The sequence below is a fragment of the Carlito syrichta genome, unplaced genomic scaffold (assembly GCF_000164805.1).
Source record: "Carlito syrichta isolate Samal-C Ts95f unplaced genomic scaffold, Tarsius_syrichta-2.0.1 Scaffold109667, whole genome shotgun sequence".
Lineage (NCBI taxonomy): Eukaryota > Metazoa > Chordata > Mammalia > Primates > Tarsiidae > Carlito > Carlito syrichta.
Window position 1 is genome coordinate 197,702 of NW_007053763.1, and position 20,770 is coordinate 218,471.

The following is a 20,770-nucleotide window of genomic DNA, read 5'->3' on the forward strand; positions in this document are numbered from 1 at the left end:
AAGCCCTCTCATTAGTAAGACATTTTTTCTTAGATGGAATCATCTGAGCAGTAAAGTGAAATGATTAGGGATGTTTCTCACTTCTGACCCAGTGATTAATAAGCATTATTGATGTGATCTTCCTTTTAAGATACATTTTTCTTATAGTTTTACTAACAGTATAACTTCTGCCCTAATATTCTGTTCATTTTTGTATTTTAAAATGTATATTCTTAATTTTGTAGGGAAAAATAATTGCAATAATATTTTCTCTGGAACTACAAGGTAACAGTAAGAATATTTTTGGTCATCCCTTTGAAGTAAAAGGAATTGTGCAATACACCATTTAAAAATGTGTATTCTTTATCCAATGAAATCTATCTAAATTAAATTGAATTATTAGGATGTTTTATAATCCTTTTAATATCTTTAAAAATATCAGATCCACTAGGAACAATTTTTAAGGTCAGGCAAACTGATTATCAAACAACATAGAAGTAGGTTAGTATTCAGTCAGTTAATTGCTTTATCATATTTTTGTTCATCTTTATTACAGTTTTACAGCTTGCAGTATCTCCAACATTAAGAAAGGAAGCTATGAAGTGGTTCAAATTGTGAGTCAGTGCATCGTGACTGGGAGTCACTTACAACTGGGTGTTAGCATAGCATTACTTTTGGCAGCATGGTTGGGTAATAGAATGATTTGCAGGTTGAAGGCGGAGCGTCTGGAGCTGCCGTTCACTAGCTGTCTCACATTGGAAAGGCACTTTATTTTTTGAGTGTTTCCTCATTTGTAAAATGACAATGAATTTGAAGAATCAAATGGGTTTGTGAACAAAGTGTTTTTGAATGTTAGTCTGATGTTAAAATGCCTCTGTTGGCAGACACGGCTTATTGGTAGGTGTAAATCGAATTCTGTGTTAACATTTGTTCAGTGTGTGTAAAAGTCACCCCAAAGCTACCTCTGTATGTTGGGAGCAGGACCTCTGTCTGCTTCCAGGCCTGTGGACTTCTGTGCATCTGCATGTGGCGGAGTGGGGGCAGATGCACCTGCAGGACCTTTTTGTGGGTGTAGTGCACTTGGACGTGGCGTGCTTTCGGTGTGTACACGTGTGCGCATGCAGATGCTGGTGCGGATCTTAGCAGTGTCAGGTGGGATGAAGAGCAGTTTGTTCATTAAAGTTTGCCTATTGGCATTTTAAGAAAAACAGGAAAACAACACTGAGTATTCATATTTATGGAAAGGCAAAAAAAGTTTTCAAGTTTTAGTTTTAGAAGTTTGGAATTTTTGTCAAAGGGCATATTGTGTAAAATGTGCATTTAACTAGATGGCAGACCTCTCTTTTGAGACAGTTGCTTTTTATAAGCATTAGAGTTTGTCATATATGCCCTGTTTCATAGGGAAGAGAATAGCAACTTGAGATTCATGATGTCCCAGACGGTATTTTCAGAAAATTCCTTGACTTAGTGTCTTCAGTTGTTACTATAGGGGAGGGGTTATCTTAGTTAGCTGTCATCAACCGTTTTGTTCCAGCTTGTCCTTGCTTTGGTAGGAGTTCTTTCCTTATGCGTTAGTAGCTTGGGTCTTCAGGCTGATAACCATAGAATGGTGATGAAGATAGCAGAGTCTGAATTCCACTCCTGAGTTCAGACTCTTATTTGGCCACTTAACTGCAACTTTTAGCAAGCTTTTTAACCTGCCTGTATTACCTCACCTCTAAAGTAGGGATAATATTAGTACCTATCTCATATGCTCTTGTTGAAAAATAAGTGAGATAATTCACATAAAAGCAAGTGACAGGGCGCCTTCTATATTGCTAGTGCTCAATAAGTAGTTTTTACTCAGGCAGGTCTTGGTGATGCTTTTCTACTAGTGATTCACATAGTCATAGAGCAAACTGGCTTGCAAGTGACTCTTTGAATAATTGCTAGAAAGCATATGGTACTAGTCAGGTTGTGAATAATTAGAGCATTCTAGCAAGCCAAATTATAATGTATTTAAAATTGTGTTGCCCACATTTGGGAAAGGATACATTTCTACTCTAGGAATATTTCTTTTTTTTTTTCTTTTTTTTGAGTTGGAGTCTCACTCTGTCGCCCAGACTGGAGTGCAGTGGCCGCTCCCGGCCACCGCAGCCTCGACCTGCTGGGCTCCGGTGATCCTTCTGCCTCAGCCTTCCAAGTAGCTGGAACTACAGGCACACGTTACCATGCCCAGCTAATTTTTTAATTTATTGTAGAGATGAGGTCTCGCCAAGTTGCCCAGGTGGGTCTCGAACCCACGGGCTCAGGCAGTCCACTCACCTCAGCCCCCCAAGGCGCGGGATTACAGGCTGAGCCACCGAACCCGGCAGGAATATTTCTTTACACAAAGAGAATGTGCTCTGAGACCTGTTGTTAGAAATGTCTTTTAACAGAAACAGCCCCTATCGCTATGTATCTGCAGAAGCTTTCTGTTTTCCAGTAGTTCACTCTTTTCTGTGCAAGGAAGGAAGCATCACTCTGTAACCCTCTTGACTTACCAGTGAGATTCCCTCTTCTCCTAGCAAGGTTACCTACTACACACCATCGAACCTAATCACAGCTGTGGGCATGTCATTTCTTCCCTTCAGGTAACTGAACTAAGAATGTTTGTCTATTTGAGCTGAGTCACTGCTTTCTACTCTTCAGCTGTTACCTTCAGTGTATTGAATGTTTAAGCACTTCCCCAGAAACTCTTCTGTCATCAAGCCTATGTTAAAATAAAAGAACACCTTCCTCCCCAGCAATGTGTGGAGAGTTTCAGTTGTTTTGTCTATTTGCCAGCATTTGGTGTTGTCATTCTAAGTTTAGCTGTAGGATGGGTGTAGTTTACGTTTCCCTGACGAGATTGGTGTTGAGCACCTCTTATGCATATTGGCCATCTGGATACTCTCCTGGGCTAAGTGCCAGAGAACCTTGGCCCACTCTTCAATCTTTTCCTTACTGCCTTGTGGGTAGTCTCCATTCTGGATGTGAGTTCTTTGTTTACTGTATGTGTTGTGAATATCTTTTCCCAGTGTATAGTCTGTCTTTTCTTGTTTGTGTGGTATATCTCTGCTTTATTTTAGAATATGATAACATTCTAGCTATTATTTCTGGTTACTGTTTAATAGGGTTTTAGCTTGTGGTCATCATGTTCTGGATCAGTGCTTTGTGTGGGTTAGATAAAAACACTCCCTCTGAGTGCATACAGCCCACTAGTATGAGATTTTTAAGGGGACAGTGTCTTTTTGTGGGAAAAATAAAAGCGGGGGGGGGAGGCTCTTCCAGGTAGCCTGAGCATTCTGCCAAGGTTTACATCTTGCTGTGTGATGCTTGGTCTGGCCTAGGTTCATTCCTTACCCCGTCAGTCTGATGCCTTAAATAGTTGCTCAGTACTCAAACTGCACTACCAAAAATGGCAACCTAGGGCAGGTTATCACTACATATTCAAAGTATCCAAATGTTGAATACAAATTACTTTATACGTTGTACTTCTTTTCAAAAGGTTGTCTTTGCTAAGTTGGGGGACTGATCCCCAAAATTAATTCCTCACTTTTGGATAGATTATGTCTTACAAGTTTGGTTATAAGTTAGATTTCTCACACCCAGAATGAATGTTTTTCCCACCAAAACACTGTGGAATCTTGGCTCTAACCCAGTCTGTGATAGTGGAAGAGACACCCTAACCACTGGGGTATAGTGGTCTTTCTGTAGCAAATATTATTCAGAGGTCTGTCTTGGGATAGCAGCAACATACTTTCCATTGTTCTAACATCAGAAGTAAGAAAGACTTCACTTCCCATCTGCCTCTGACGATTGTGTTTGTATCTTGTGTATCCACAGCGGTGCTGCAGTAAAGAGGGGTTCACTGAGAATACCAGGTCTTTTGCTAGTCTGTACATTTTTTTTCCTGGTTTTACTGCGCTTCTCTTTTTTCTTTCTTCCAGAAGCCCCAGGATCCCGCTTCCTTTCTTACTGCTACCACCATTAGCCCTATGAGTTACGATGTCCCATTTCCCTGGCCTACCGTGGAGTAGAAGTCATTCTGAGAATATTTCCGTCCCCCTCAGTTCCTAAGGCAAAAACACTCAGCCAGTCTTTTAAGGCTAAGAGTTTTGTTTTGTTTTATTTTGTTTTTAGTTGTTAACAATAGTTAGGGAAACAAACAAGATAAAAATAGCAAATAAACAAGGGTGATATGACCAAGTTTCCAAAAAATATCTTTCTGATTCTCAATTTTTAAATGGGCAAGTTCCTGATTTATCTTCACTTAATTTCATAAATGCTTTAGTCTTTCCTTGTGACTAGTTATGCTCATTTTTCTTTCTATAGCTACTATTTCTTCTTTGTGACCCAGGGTTTCTTAGCTTATTCTCTAATTTCTTTAAAGCTGGAAGCTAGTGTACTTGGGACCCCATCAAGCATAAAGAAGGCTCCCCATACACTTCTTGACTAGAATTTGTAGTATTCCAAGTATATATATTCAGGAAGATGAGCTTTCCTTTTACCCTAATCCCTACTGAATTGTAAACAAGAGCACAGCTATATTATATTCAGAGAAGACAGTGTTGTGCAAAACTATAAGGTGGCATTGTTTAAGTTGATAGCCTAAGCAAAGTAAGGTCTGTAGCATGCTGTGTACTTTTTGTTTTCAGGGATTTGTTAAACCTTCTTATAATAAAACTTTCTGGCTTATTTTGATGACTAAGAGGCCTCGAAAAATAGATTAAAATTGGTTAATTTTAATTAATAAGGGTACCTGATCTCAAACCAGGCAAAGTGGGGACCAGTAGGAGGCCCAAACTTCATCTATATGATGACCACTTGTATACCTAATCCTGAATTGTACCCCACATCTTTAAAATAAAATTAAATTTAAAAGACTAATCAGTTTTAAGATTATTTTATGTGTTTATTTTTAAAGATTCGTTAAAAATGAATAAGAACACATTAGGTTGATTAATCTCTAGGCATTCTTAGCTCTTCTATACAACCTTTTGCCAGTTTTGAAACACCACTAAATCATATTTATATTCAGAAAATACTTAATTTCATACCTTAATCCTAATTATATGGCTTGTACAATCTGAAATCCGATTTATTTTTTATCATGGAGCGTTATCAGTCTCAATTTATAATAATTACCCACTAATTTGGTTTTTTTCTCATTAAAATTAATGTTCTCTGCAGGAATATGATGTCATTTCAACAGAGAAAAGGGAACATAATCTTAGCATAATCTTATTTGTACATCCTTTGCAAGTACACCGTGTGAGAGATCTGTACAATGAAGGGAGTTTTTCAGTTTATAAAACTAAAAGGATCTAAAGGCCTAGTATATAAGAAAGGATATAAATTACTTTTTTGTTTGGATGCTTTATTTCCTGCTGTACTGTTTCTGCTCTATTGGCCACAGGCAAAAATTAGTTTTTTCAACAACCTCTATACTTTTCCCTTGAACATTTGCAGGATTTAATAGTAATTGTCTTTTGTGCTTTTTATTGTCATGGTTATTCAAGGTAAGTATTTAGATAATTTTTTAATGAGAAAATCAATATTTTGCAGACTTTACTTTGTATTTACACTTTACCTAGTAGATAACATAACACTGGACTCATTGTAGGTATTTAAGGAATAATTATTGATTGATTAATGTTGTCATCTTTTCTACAAAGAAAATGTTACCAATATTAAATGACTTCCCCATAATTGCCAATGGTTTTCTTTTAAATGCTCAGGAATTTTTTATTCCTAGCTTAGCACACTTTAAAGCAGATTGTATGTCACCTAAATATGTACGTAGTTTAATGATTTCCAGGTCATATTGTAGTAATGATTTTTCTGTTAAACCTGAGAATGTGATCCTTCCATTGAGGAGAATATACCCTAAATAATATTTGTTTTTAAAAGTTGTTTGACTAAAGAGTAATATACAATAATATATTAAAACCAGTAAGTTGTTAATACCAAACAGCTTTGATTCTCTTCACCACTATGGGATTTATAACTTTAAAGTGTTTAGTAATTGATAAAATAGATTCATTTTATGTAAGACAGGAACTTAGAAACTAATGTGGTCTCTGTATAGCATTCAGGTTTGACTTGACTCAAGAGACATCTGAAATATTATTTATCATCTTATAAAAGTTTTTTTTAAAGGATGATATTACTGGTGTTAACAAAGGTTAAATCTGAAATAATCTGGGGAAATTTAGTCTACGTATTTACTTGTAACACTATCAAATTTGTAGAAGTGAAGTGTTTATGGCATATATTTGTTTCTCATTTTCAATAATCTTAATTCTAGAAACTTGTTAGAATAAATCATTGTGGTGAAATATGATCTCTTTTGGGAACCTTTAAGGGAAAAAAACCTATTTGTGAATATCCAAAAATGGAAGAAATAAATATAAAATAGTTGATACTCACTTTTGCTCTCCCTGCTTCTCCTCCTCCTCCCCAAAGCAGATCGCCAAGCTGCGGCAGCAGCTCCAGCGCAGTAAGCAGAGCAGTCGCCACAGCAGGGAGAGGGATCGCCAGTCACCTCTCCATGGCGGCCAGATCACAGTCAGTCACACTCAGGTGGGCCCCTTCCTCTTTCCAGGTGGAAGAACGCCTGTTAGTTCATTCAGGGAGAATTCATCATCTGAGGGGTTTTTGAAATGACATAACTCTTTAACTCTACTAAACTACTACCGTTTGTTAAATTGTCAGAAGATTTTTGAAAATTATATTTAACTTTAGTTTAATAACAGACATAACAGGGGATATATAGTGGTCTCAAGGGTAATTGGGCTAAAATCCTAGCTCACTTACTTGATGAGCAACTATGGGTATTGTCTCACTTAATCTGTTCCTTAACCCAACTATCTCAGTATTTCTCTATAAACTTTACCTCTGTTTTACATATGAGGAAATTGAGCATTAGACTTTTTATTTTCCCCAGAAATAGATACTAACATATCCCATGGAACAAAACAGGAATGTAGCAGAAGAAACCCGTGCAGTGTATCAGAATTAACCCAGTTAGGTTTGTTTCACAAAGATAAGGATGATGCAACATTAGGAAATGTGCTAATTTAGTATATTTTATCAGAAGGTCAAAGTAGAAAACAATTTGATTTTCTAGATGCTGAATTACACTTGATAAAAAAATGCAGTATTCATTTGTGATTTTTTTAAACTTATTAAACTAAAAATAGGACACATACTAATGTGACTTATCTGCACATTATGAGATTTAAAATACTGGTAGCATTATCGTTAAAATCAGGTCAAGGATATCTATAATTATTGATGTTACTTGCTAGTAGTTTAAAGGTTTTAGGGCAGTAAAAAAAGGAATTATCACTGCTTGCATATGATATTATATATTTAGAAAATCAGAGTGAATTAACTAGACTGTTGAAATTAATAATAGGATGAGTAATAGCTGAAGTGATCAATATCGATGTCAGTTGATAAGGATGTTGAACAACTGGAACAACCACACATTACTAATGGGAACACGAAATGGTACAACCATTTTTTAAATTTTCTTAAGAAGTTAAATTTGTACTGACCATTCTACTCAGAATTTCCACCCTTTGGTATGTATCCATGAGAAATAAGAAGATATATGCACAAAGAAACTTGTACATGAATGTTTTTGGAGGCATTATTTATAACATAACAATCAAACAAATATCTGTCAACTGGTAAATGGGTAAACATCCTTTCATATACCACTTAGGGTAAGCAGTTTAGAGGGAACTACATTACATACAGTATGTTCAAATCTCAAAAATATCAGGCTAAGTGCATGATGGCAGGAATAAAGGCTATATAGTGTATGATTTGATGTATTACATTCTTGAAAAGATAAAATTATAGAAACAAAGTTTAGGAAGTAGGGATTGACTGCAGAGAGGTTCTAGGAAATTTTTTTTGGAAGAAAGTGTTCAAAATGTGGTTGTACTGATTTGGATGACTGTGTTTGTAACTGCACAAAGTGCTGTGTACTTAAAATTGGAAAATTTTATTGTATGCCCGTTACACCTCATCAAAGCTGTAAAAAACTGGCAAGCCTCAGACATATGAAGATTCTTATGTCTTCCTTTTTCTTTGTAACCTGATAGAATTAACATATTATTCTATTTATTTTAGGCACTTTTTCTGTAAGAGTCCAGTGCACTTATACTAGATTGATTGACTCATTGACTTGACAAAAAAGACTTAAACAGTTGTTAAAATTTACCTTGACTTTTTGACATGTGACTATGCTTAAAAATAATTAACGTTTGCTGTACATATTGAAATATTTGTAGATGAAATATGAAGTTCAGAATATGCTTTAAAATATTTCAAGAACAACAACAAAATGAATTTATTTCAACAGTTGAAATAAATTGGCAAATGTTGATAATTTTTTAAGCTGGATTTTGTGCACTTGAGAACTCATTATGCTAATCTGTCAAGTTATGCTTATGATTGGAATTTTCCATAATAAAGTGAGAACTGAAATTTAATGAGATTATTAGATAAAATAGAAACATACAAAAATTAATAGTTTTCTCCTATACTAGCCATAAAATGTTAGAAAATATAATGAAAAATATAGAATGCCTAGAATTAAAATTAAAAGAAAATATGCAGATTGTACATATTTATTGAGATTATGAAATATAAAATAGACACATAAATGGGAGCTCTTACATTAATGGATAGGAAGACTCAATATTTTTCAAATAGGAAATTATCCCAAATTAGTGTACAAATTGTTTGAGTTCCAGTGGAAATTTAAAAGGAATTGCTTTTATTACTTGCAAAGTTGCCTTCAACAGTCATTGAAAAAGCAGTGCCATGAATGGGAAAGAAAATTTGAAAAGACTTTCCATACAAGACACCAAAATGTAATAGAAAATTATAGCATTTAAAGTGGAGCTCTATAGAGGGACTATTAGTCAGGAACTTAAGGAAATCAAATATAGAATCCATAAAGAAGTATTGGGGCAATTGGATTACTGGGTGGGGAAAAAATACTAAGACATTATATCATTCACAAAAATGAATCATAATTGGTTAAGTATTTAAGTATGAAAAGTCATAAAAATACTGAAAGAAAAATATTTGGTGAAATACAGTTGACCCTTAAATAACATGGAGCTTAGGGCCACCAATCCCTCTCCAAAAGCATACCTACTAATAGCCTACTGTTGCCCAGAAACCTTACTGATAACATAAACAGTCAGTTGACACATATTTTGTATATTGCATGTATTAATTACTATATTCTTCAATAAGAAAAGAAAATGTTATTAGGAAAATCATAAGGAAAAGAAAATAAATGTATTTACTGTTCAGTAAGTGGAAGTGGATCATCATAAAGGTCTTCATTTTCACTGTCTTCATGTTGAATACCTTGAGGAGGAGGAAGAGAAATGGTCGGTCTTGCTGTCTTAGGGAAGCAAAGGTGGAATAAGATCAACGTATAAATGGACCCGTGCACTTCAAGCTCATGTTGTTCAAGGGCCAACTGTATTTGAAAAAAATAGCTGATAGTAATGTATGATAAAAAGTTACGGCTTCAATATGAAGAAAGCTCATGCATCAATAAGAGACAAAACATTAATGGGCAGCAATTCACAGACGGCAGGAACACAGAAAGCATCGAGTATAGGGAATATTATTAATGTGCTAACCAGTGATTAGCAGCCCATCTCATCACAAATCATGTATATCAACTTTAATCATTCAGTGTAAGATAGAAGTCATCTGTTTTAATTTTTAACGTACTAATTTTTTTCTTATTTTTTTTCCTATCGTATAAGTTTTTTTGAGCACCAAAAGACTCATCTTATGCTTTTAAATTACAACAGATATTACAGGTGGTTAATTTTTGAGAACTCCTGCAAAGGACTTGATAAACTTTTGGGGGGGGTTGGATTTAGAAAACACAGGTGAAGTTTTGTTGCATTGGTATATTGAATAGTGGTGAAGTCTGGGCATCTAGTGTGGCCATCACCCGAATAGTGTACATTGTACCCATTAAGTATCTTACTCATTCCTCCCCCTCTCTATCCTTCCCATTCTTCCTAGTCTGCAGTGTCTGTTATTTCACACTTTGTGTCCATATGTACCTATTGCTGAGTTCCCACTTACAAGTGAGAACATGGTATTTGACTCTCAGTTTCTGAGTTATTTCACTTAAGGCAATGGTCTCTAGTTTCTTCCATATTGCTGCAAAAGACGTGATTTCATTCTTTTTTATGGCTAACTAGTAGTTCATAGTGTATATATACCACTTTTACTTTATCCAATCATTCATGAATTTTTACACACTTTGAATGCATATCTTCGTCATTGTGAATAGGGCTGCTATAAACTACAAGTGCAGATATCTTTTTGATACAGTGGTTTCTTTTTCTTTTGTGTAGTGAGATTGCTGGATCAAATGGCAGTTCTATTTTTAAATTCTTTGAGAAATCTCCATACTGTTTTTCATAGAGGTTGTACTAATTTATATACCCACCAACAGTATGTAAGCATTGCCTTTTCTCCTCATCCACATTCCTGTAGCCAATATCTGTTACTTTTTGACTTTTTGAATAATAGCCATTTTAACTGGTATAAGGTGATAGCTTATTGTGGTTTTAACTTGCATTTCCCTGATGATTAGTGCCGCTGAGCATTTTTCATATGCTTGTTGGCCATTTGTATGTCTTCTTTTGAAAAATATCTGTTCATATCCTTTTCCTACATTTTAATGGGATTAAAGATATTTTTTGTTGTTGAGTTGAGTTCCTAGTAGATTCTGAATATTAATCTTTTGTTAGATATATAGTTTGCAAATATTTTCTCCCATTCTGAGGATTGTTTGTTCACTCTGTTGAGCATTTCTTTACTATTCAGAAGCTTTATAGTTTAAGTCCCATTTATTTATTTTTGTTTTTCATTGCAGATACTTTTGAGGTCTTAGCCACGAATTATTTTGCCTAGGCAGTATCCTAGATTTTCTTCTAGAAATTTTATAGTTTCAGATCTCATATTTAAGTTTTAATCCATCTTGAGTTAATTTTTGTATATGGTGAGAGGTAGAGGTCCAGTTTCATTCTTCTGCTAATGGCAACCCAATTTTCCCAGCACTATGCATTGAATACAAGGGTGTCCTTTCCCCTGTGTATGTTTTTTGTCTACTTTGTCGAAGATCAGCTCATTGTAGATATTTGGGATTATTTTGTTTCTGGATTCTTTATTTGGGTCCATTGGTCCATGTGTTTGTTCTTGTACTAGTGCCATGCTGTTTTGGTTATCACAGTCTTGTATTATAATTTGAGGTCAGGTAATGTGATTTGCTCGAGATTGCTGTGGATATTTGGCCCTTTTTTTTTATTCCATATGAATTTTAGGATTTTTTTTTCTAATTCTCTGAAAGCTGACTTTGGAATTTTGATAGAATTGCATTGACTTTGTAGAGTTCTTTGGGTAGTATGGTCATTTTAATGAAATTGATTCTTCCTGTTCATTAACATTTTTTTTTTCCATTTGTGTCATCTACAATTTATTTGATTGGTGTTTAGTAGTTTTCCTTGTAGAGATCTTTCACCTCCTTAGTTAAACATATTCCTAGGGTCCCCCCCCCCCATAGTAAATGAGATCGAGTGTTTGATTTGGTTCTCTGCTTGATCACTATTGGTGTATAGAAATGCTGCTGATTTTTGTACCTTGATTTTGTATCATGAAACTTCACTGAATTCACTTATCAAATTTAGGAGTCTTTTGGAGGAGTCTTCAGGGTTTTTTAAGTGTAAGATTCTATCACCAGCAAACAAAGGTAATTTGACATCTCTTTTCCAATTTGGATGATTTTATTTCCTTCTCTTGTTTGATTGCTCTGGCTGGGACTTCTAGTACTATGTTGAATAGGAATGATGAAAGTGGGCATCCTTTTCTTGTTCCACTTCTTAGGAGGAGTACTTGGAAACAACCTTAAAGTTGTTAAGAAGTGAATGTTGTTGAACTTATCATAGTATTGTTACCACGTTACTTAATAATCCAATAGGTTTTCTTAAATGGTTGACAAAATGGAAATGAAAAATACTGGAAGGTAATTGTTCACTGTACAGAAAACAAACAAGTCTTTTAAATACGTACATACAGAGCTGTACAGTGGACTCACATGATACATTTAACTTACATGATTTCAACTGTCCTAGTCCAGAAAAGGAAACAAATTTAAATAATACAGAAGATTCTTTGCCATGCTATTGAACAAGAATATATATTATACAATTATATCTTTATACTTATATAAAAAGATTTTCAATGATTATTTTGACTATGTAATTTTCACCATACTTTCTTCAGAACCTATATTTCTGAGTATGTATCTGAATTCTTATTGAATTCAAAATGTCAAAAATAACTGTTCATTGAGTTTCTATGTTAAGATCTACCATGCTCTTTGATTGCTTTGACCAAAAATAATTTGACACCACTTTGTCTTGTTTCATAGGCTACTGGATCAAGGTCAGTTCCTATGCCACTGTCAAATATATCAGTGCCAAAATCATCTGTTTCACGTGTGCCCTGCAATGTAGAAGGAATAAGTCCTGAATTAGAAAAGGTATTCATTAAAGAAAATAATGGGAAGGAGGAAGTGTCCAAGGTAAGGTTATGTGGGATGTCTGAATCTTGTTTTTCTTTAATATTACACACTATCTCGGAGTACTTTTTTGGTAATAACCTTATTGAGATATAATTTACATGCCATACAGTTTACTCATTTAGTGTTCAACTCAGTGGTTTTTAGCATTTTCACAGTTAGGCAACCATCATCACAATCAGTTTTGCAGCATTTTCATCACCCCAAAAAGAAACTTCATCTCCTTTGGCAGTCATTCCTTGTTTCCCTCTAATATTCTTGTCCCTCATCAGCCACCAACCCATTCTCTGTGTCTGTGGATTTTCCTGTTCTAGACATTTCATATAAATGAAATTGTACAGTGTGTGACCTTTTGTAACTGACTTTTTTTACTCAGCGTGGTGTTTTTAAGGTTCACCCATAGCATGTATCAGTACTTCCTTTTTATTGACAAGTGATACTCAGTTGTATGGATTTCATTTATTCAGTCATCAATTGATGGACATTTGAAGTGTTTCTACTTTTTGGCTATTGTGAGTTAATGCTAGTTTTTGAGTGAACCTAATGTTTTCATTTCTCTTGGATATGTACCTAGGAGTGGAATTTCTGATACTGTATCTGTGTTTAACCTTTTGAGGAACTGCCAGACTCCCTTCCAAAGTGTCTGCACTATTTTACAATCCCATTAGCAATGTATGGGATTCCAGTTTCTCTACATCCTCATCCACGCTTGTAGTTGTCTTTTTTTTTTGTTTTGACACAGCTGTCCTAGTAGCTGTGAAATGGTGCATTATTGTGGTGTTGATTTGCGTTTCTCCCTGGTTGACTATGTCAGGCATCTTTTCCTATGCCCTTTGTATGTTTTCCTTGGAGAAACATTTGTGTAGATCCATTGTCCCATTTACACTTGGGCTATTTGTCTTTTTGGTTTTGAGTTGTAATGTTATTTATAAAGTTCTGTATTTTCTAGAGACAATTCTTTATCCAGTATATTATTTGAACATATTATCTCTCATTCTCTCAGTTATCTCTTTACTTGTCACTTTTTTTTTTTTAACTTTTAAATTTTTTATTTTAAAATTGTGAGATTTTGATGGACCTTTAGAGTGTTTTCTGTTTCTGCCACCACTTGTAGTATACATAGTATACTCTTGCAGGAATGTCCTGGCTGTGAACTTGCTGGGTCAAAGCATTTGTACATTTAAAGCATTTGTACATTTAAATTCTATCTGAATGTTGCCAAAATTATCCTCCCAAAAGTTTGTGCCGTTTTCTTATCAGATAATATCATGTTAAATTTTTATCTTATAATATTGTGCCATCAAGGAACCCTTTGGAAATCATGCTATTTCTTTACCATTAAAATGTTTCCTTTATCCTTTAAATGAAGTTTGAGAACAGTAATGTAAGGGAAAGTTGGTCTGGTTTTTGGAGGATGAGATTATTTGCTGTTTTCTTGAGAACATCAAAGCAGAACTATATTAAAATACGCAACTTGCTCAGATAATTCTGCTTTTAAATAAGTCATACTCCAATAGTAGACCTTTCAAAATTATTCTGAGATAACTTATGAAGTTATAACTAAGATAATGAATTTTTAGAAATTTTAGATCTACATGTAATTGTGTGCCTCTGAGTTTTAATGAATCAAAATGTTACCAATCAAAAGAAAATTGTCATGTTAACTGGATTGATGTTCCATGCTTTTATATTTCCCATTGTTATTTTATGTAAATATGTAGATTTCTAAAAATGTTTTGTTGTTGTAAGTCTTCTGCCCCCCCCCCATCCTCCTTAACCAACAAAACAAAAACAAAAGTTGGTGAAGGAAATTGATATATAGTACTCAGGTCTAGAGTAAGAAATGGAAATACAGAGAGAGGTTGTATTTATCACATAGGCTGTAAATGAAAAATAATTCAAATTCTTAAACTCTTTTTTTTTGAGCTACAGATGTTTACATGATTTTTTTTTACTGATTATCAATATTGACACTTTTATTAAAGTCACATTTTCTTAAAGTTTGACCAAGTAAATTATTATTTCTTCATTTTCTACCTAAGTTGGAAAGTTTTGCTTTTTTTGTTTATAAAATTAACTGATATTTAAATCGATTAAATATTTTCTTTACAATGGAGTGGTCATTGTCAGATTGTAAAGTTGGTAGAGTTTTGGTTTAGCAGTATAACATAGATGAATGAAGTTTTTATTTAAGATACTGCAGTCTTCAGCCTTCACTTGCTTGTTTTAGAAAAAACTGATTACGCTGGAATCCTGCCTCATTTTACCTCTCCCCTGACAGTGTTTCTGAAATCTTTGAAATGACAAAGCTCAGAATAAGAGCAGCAGACACAATAAATAGTGAAAATAAATTGCAAATAAACTGACAGTATATTGGTTCTGTTCCCTAGCATTGCAATCCTATCTGTATAATAACAACAAATATTTTAACTCTTTGCACTCGGAAACATTCCGTGATGACCTACCAGCAACTCAACCACGCTTTTTTGAAATAGTGAAAAACGAATCACTCCATATTAAATAGTATAGCATTGGAACCAGTTATTTTATAATAATGATATTTGGCTTATAATGGAATTTTGGACATTGAGGAACTTATTTATGACCAAAAAAATCAAAATTTTATATCTTAATATTTTTCTAACGTGTAGAAATGTGTGAAATAATCATCAGCATGCATTGCAGGTTCACTGATTTGCAGTAGTAATTTGATGGGCATCTCCCACCTGGTATTTTTCTGTTAAGCAGACAATATTGTCTCATTTTTTTTCCTCCCACATTAATAGTATGTAATTTATTGTCCAGTCTGTTGTCTAAAGACAATGTGGAAGGGCGTACTTATGATTCCTAAAAAACACTCCTCAACTGATTCATCAAAAGTTTAACAAATTTCAAATGGCACATAGATTTTTCATTGTTTTTGAATAGAAAACTTCAAGGAAATGGACATTTTGAAAAATTTGCATTCGCATAGTTTGTCCTGTATAAATATCAGCAGTCTCTTTATGTCCCCTGAAAGGGGACATCCAAGTAGTTTGCTAGATTTACAATGGCCCCTCAGAGTGGACATCTGTGTGCAAAGGGTTAAATTATTTAAGAAAGAATTTATTATATAGAGTTTTATTTGTTGACCTCACTTTATTAGCCCACAGATGAGAAGGTAGAGTAGGATTAGTGTTTACAGTTGAAGCAGCAGAGGAGAGTAGAAAGAGCCCACTATGGTGGAAGCTCGATGGCATTGAACTGGCCGTGTCACCAGGAGCTCTGAACTAGGGCTGGACTATTAAACAGAACTGTAACAGGTCATTGGACTACTAAACTTTGAGGTGACTTCAGGTCCAAAATATATGGCTCTGTGATTATGGTTCCCTTTTTATTTCTTGTTTTTGCCACTTAGAACAATGCATGGGAGCTAAGTAAAATTATGAGTAGTCCTACTTAGATGGACACCAAATTAGTAGAATTGTTTTGAGTTATGTTATTCTCCTCCACTGAGTACTAATAGAATAAACCTCTGTACTGTAAATTTTGGACAATTTGCGAAGGAAATAGAAAGGTATGGGTCTGTTCCTGGTCTCTAAATAATTAAAATAGGAAACAGTGAACAGAGAGAAATCTATACCTGTGAATGTGAGATTTCACTTTTTCTTTCAAGTAGCTCAGAGTGATGATTTTAGCAGTTCAGCTAATTCGTTTAGCACACGTTCATTGAATGTCTGCCAGGTGCCAGACACAGTGCTAGGTATTAGCGACACAGTGTTCAACAACCTCCTGCTGTCCTTAGGAGAATTGGGAAGCGCTGACCTGTGAATACACGCAGGGAGCTGTGGAGTTTGGAAGGAAATAATTGGATTTGAAAGAAATTTTTACTTCAGTAAAGGTTGCATGCCCAGAAACTAAGACACAAGTGTGGTGCTTTATTCTCTGAAGAATAAATTATGACAGCAATAGTGGTAGACTGTGAACTCAGAGGAAAAACCATGTGCTCTCCCTGTGCGTGGAGTTGCGCACTGGCATTGCATGTTCAGTGGTGTCCCTCTTCCAGCCCCTGGATATCCCTGATGGCCGGAGAGCTCCCCTGCCTGCTCACTACCGGAGCAGCAGTACTCGCAGCATTGACACGCAGACGCCTTCTGTCCAGGAGCGCAGCAGCAGCTGCAGCAGCCACTCACCCTGCATCTCCCCCTTCTGCCGCCCGGAGTCCCAGGATGGCAGCCCTTGCTCAGCAGAAGACTTACTCTATGATCGCGATAAAGGTAAGAGTCACGTCATCCGCTCAGATGAGGGTCGCTCTAGGGATCATTGTACTTTCTTTGTCTTAGACCATTACATCATTTTTTTTCTTTTGTTGAATAGTGAGATTGTGAACAATTGGTGAATCTAGGTTTGTTTGTTCATTGATTTCACATACCCCCTTCTTTGTGATTCTGAAAAACATCTTCCATAAATGTGTCAGAACAGCACAGTGCGTGGTTCTAACAGCTGTCGAAAGGCATAAACTGGAGTGTGTGCAGTTTTCCATCACAGCACACACAGACCTTTTCCTTGATACTGTCCAGAGCTGACAATAGTCATGGTAGAGTTTATATTTCTCCTGCCTCAAGTTAGAGCTCAAAATCAGATTGATTTGGGAGGATATAATTTCTAAAAATTCTGTCGGGGTATGAGTGTATTTTGAAACAACTAAATAAGGCTTGGTGAGCACCTACAAGACATCAGGGATTAATTATGGCAGGTAGATGAATTGACTGTTGAGGATCTCTGGTGTTTTTTATTGCCTGTCATATTCAAGCTGTCATCCCATATTCTTCTGTGCTTGTCACCACCACTCACTGGGTTCTTTCTGTGTCTGGCTCCCTGAGACCTGACCACAGAAGGGTGGTGGATGCCTGGCTTCCCCTTCCTAGCTATAAGCTAAGAAACATGGAGCACATTCTTTTTTACTTTATTTTGTGTTGGAGTTGTAGGGTGCATGTGAGGATTTACTACATATGTAAATTGCATGCAACTGAGGGTTGGGCTTCTAGCAGGCCCTCTGTCTCCCTGGTAGTGGGCGTGGTACCCAGTGTGGTGTTGTGTGTATTATCATAACACCTTTACCGCTTCTTGCCACAAATAGATCAATGACAACAAACATGCAAAACCAGAGAAAAGTTCAAGTTTGCAAAATCTTACAGGACTTTATGATCCTTGTTCTGATTTGACCCCACCCCCTATAATGTGAGGTATTATTGTATGTAAAGTGCCCAGATCTTAAGTGCTTAGTCCAGTGAATTTTTATGTGTGTACTCATGAAGCCACTACCTAGACAAAGCATAGATATAGAGCATTTTTACCATCCCAGAAGGCTCTCTCAGGCCTTTTCTCAGCTAGTGTTCTTCCCCTCTCCACCATCAAGTAACCACGCGTCTGACTTCTGTCACTAAGATTCAATTTTTCCTTGTTACTGGATTTCATGGGAATAAAAAGGATGGTGTATGTTCCTCATGTCTGACTCCTTTCACTTGTCGTCATACCTCACTCGAGATGTTAAATGGAAGCTACTTTGGACTTTGTCCTCTGCTTTTACACCTATGGGTGGGTTTCAATAACTCTGTCCTTTTATTATTGAAGGCCTTGTGGACCCCTTTTGTTAGGCTATACTGAATGCAGGACCTCAGGCACCTCTTGCTTCAAGTGGAAGTCTTCATTTCTTAGAATGTCGGATGAGGAAGCTATATGTCACTGAGGCATCCTGCAGAAGCCAAATACCTTTAATCACTTCCTCAAGTCATGTCACTGAGGATGTTTCACAGTCATTCAGCAAGAAAACACCTTGCTTCTAGTGGGAGTGCTTGCTTTGAAAATAAATGGAAATGATCAATAATAAACAGTAACTTGTCTTAGGTTGCACAGGTGGTTGATGGCGAAACTGGTCTGTCCTGATTGATTCCAAAACCCATATTCTTTGTTACACCAATAGAAAGGATTAGTACAGTTCAAGGTGGCCACTTTTGCAGCTTACTAATATGTGTAGTTGGGGTAAAATGAAGAGTAGAAATAATGGTGGTAGAAAAGCTAGACAATTACTTTTAGACTTTTGTTTTTTCCTTTTAATGTGTGATTCTGTAGATAATTGAGAGATGCTGTACCAGAAACAAAATGTGTTGGGAAGATGATGGGCAAGTCCGTCTGATTGGCCAGTTGCAAGATTGTCTTCAGGGCCTCCAAGTCAGCATGCCCGTGGGGCAGCTCAGTCTGTGGTTTCTGTAACTCAGAAGAGGACTTCACTTAGATCCTAAGTTTTAAACAGTATGTTCTTTAATATCTCTTTTTCCTGAAGACTTAGAATCTGTTTTATTATGAGAAGGTATAATCAGATTTCTGTCCTGCCGGGCCTTTTGCAGGAGACATTGTAGCAGGAGACATTAAAAGCAGCACTGGCTCTAGAATGGGGTTGTATTTAATCCTGTGAAGTTTTGGACATAAAGCCTGCATTAGTCCTCAAGATTCACCAAATGGTAGCTACTGCTATAGAAATAATCATTATTGTCACCTACTAGTTTCCCTAGTGCCCTTAGGAAAAAATATAAACTATTTGCTTTTCTTCCACAGCTTAGTCAAAACCTCCCTCTCTGGCCTAGTTTCTGTAAGTTGCCTAATGCTCCGAATTCTGACCATTTCTTAGGCTAGAGCTTTCCTACACCTTTGCCCTGTGTGTTTCCCTCCTTGTCCTGTTGTTCTTTGTACTAGACACCCACCTGCACAACACTGTGTCTTTACATGCTTCCTTTCTGTGTCGTTTTTTGTTTAATATTAAAATGAGAACATTGGTCCAGATCATCGCTAAGGCCAACAGTTTTTTTCTTAATAATTAAAAAATATTTCTTAGTATAGTAGTGTGATAATACCTACTGCATATCATCATTGGACTTCAGGTGAGATATTGTACCAAAGTATTCTTGGTACACAGTAAACAATAAATGGTGATGAGTGTTGCTAATAGTAATTTTTTAAAATCTCTTTAGAAATTATGGGGACTGTAATCCCAGCACTGTGGGGGGCTGAGGCTGAGTAGATTGCCTGAGCCCGAGGGTTCGAGACCAGCCAAGGCAACTTGGCGAGATCTCGTCTCTACAATAAATTTTTTTTTTTTTAATTGTAGAGATTCAGGGACCTCAAAATCATTTAAGACATTTTTCTGTTTTCTACAAGATCACCTCAGTATAGGAATTAAGGTCTCATGGCACCAGTTTCTTAATATCTACCATATTTAGGTTAGAGGCATAACTTTGTGATTGAGATCAAGTTGTTATTACTGTTCCCTAGAAAAATGTGTGGCTTTCTGTTACACAATAAGAAGCTTCTAGTTCTCAAATCAAATGCTATCTTTGTGAAGAAAAAATTAAAATAGCATCTGTTCCTTTTATATATGTATGTATGCAATATGCACACATATGTATTTTAGGATTGAGAACAGAGGGTTATGTATTTCAGCTGAGTTTATCCCTCTAGCTTATTGAAGGAACATTTGTTTAACATTTACTGTATGTCAGATACTACATTAGAGAGTGGAGAAATAGAGAGGAATAAGATGTGATATCTATTTTTAAGGAATTTATAGTCTAATAAGGGAGTATTTGAAATGTAAACAAATAATACACTATTATACAATTATGTTTAGAACAGTTAAAGTACAGAGGAGGAGTTTCAGTTTTCTTTCTTATAATTTGTGTTTTCTACAATAAGTCACAATGTGGTCTTTTGTTATATTTATTTTCAGTAAAGAAGAAAAAGGAAGTTGCATAGCTTTCTTACAGCTTTTCAATATTATGAAAACAGAATGAATACTTTATATTTATTTATTATTACCCTAAAATTACCATATTTATTCAATAGAGAAGATTGACAACACATCTTAATTTATACACTAATTCCTTTTACATTAAAATAATCAACTTTTAAGAAAACCCAGTGATGAAATTGTCATTTACAAAGCAGTCATTTTAGATAGAAATTTGCATTACAAAAGGTTTCACTCTATAGTTTATTTAAACAGGAAATTCCCTGGTTACATTAGTTTTGTTTCCCAGTTTTTAAAATGCTAGTATTCTTTAACTGTCAGCCAGACTGGAGTGCGGTGGCACACTCATGGCCACTGCAACC

General features: G+C 35.6%; 1 protein-coding gene across 1 annotated transcript in view; it reads left to right on the forward strand.

The window, feature by feature from the left end:
- The window catches only part of GLCCI1 (glucocorticoid induced 1), a gene marked incomplete at its 5' end in the record, with an annotated part of 67,631 nt that overhangs the window by 32,983 nt on the left and 13,878 nt on the right, over positions 1–20,770 (forward strand). Inside the window, 3 exons of the mRNA XM_008068749.2 lie at positions 6,448–6,564; positions 12,476–12,628; positions 16,671–16,881. Of these exons, the coding sequence (XP_008066940.1) occupies positions 6,448–6,564; positions 12,476–12,628; positions 16,671–16,881 (481 nt within the window). The remainder of the gene's footprint in view (positions 1–6,447; positions 6,565–12,475; positions 12,629–16,670; positions 16,882–20,770) is intronic.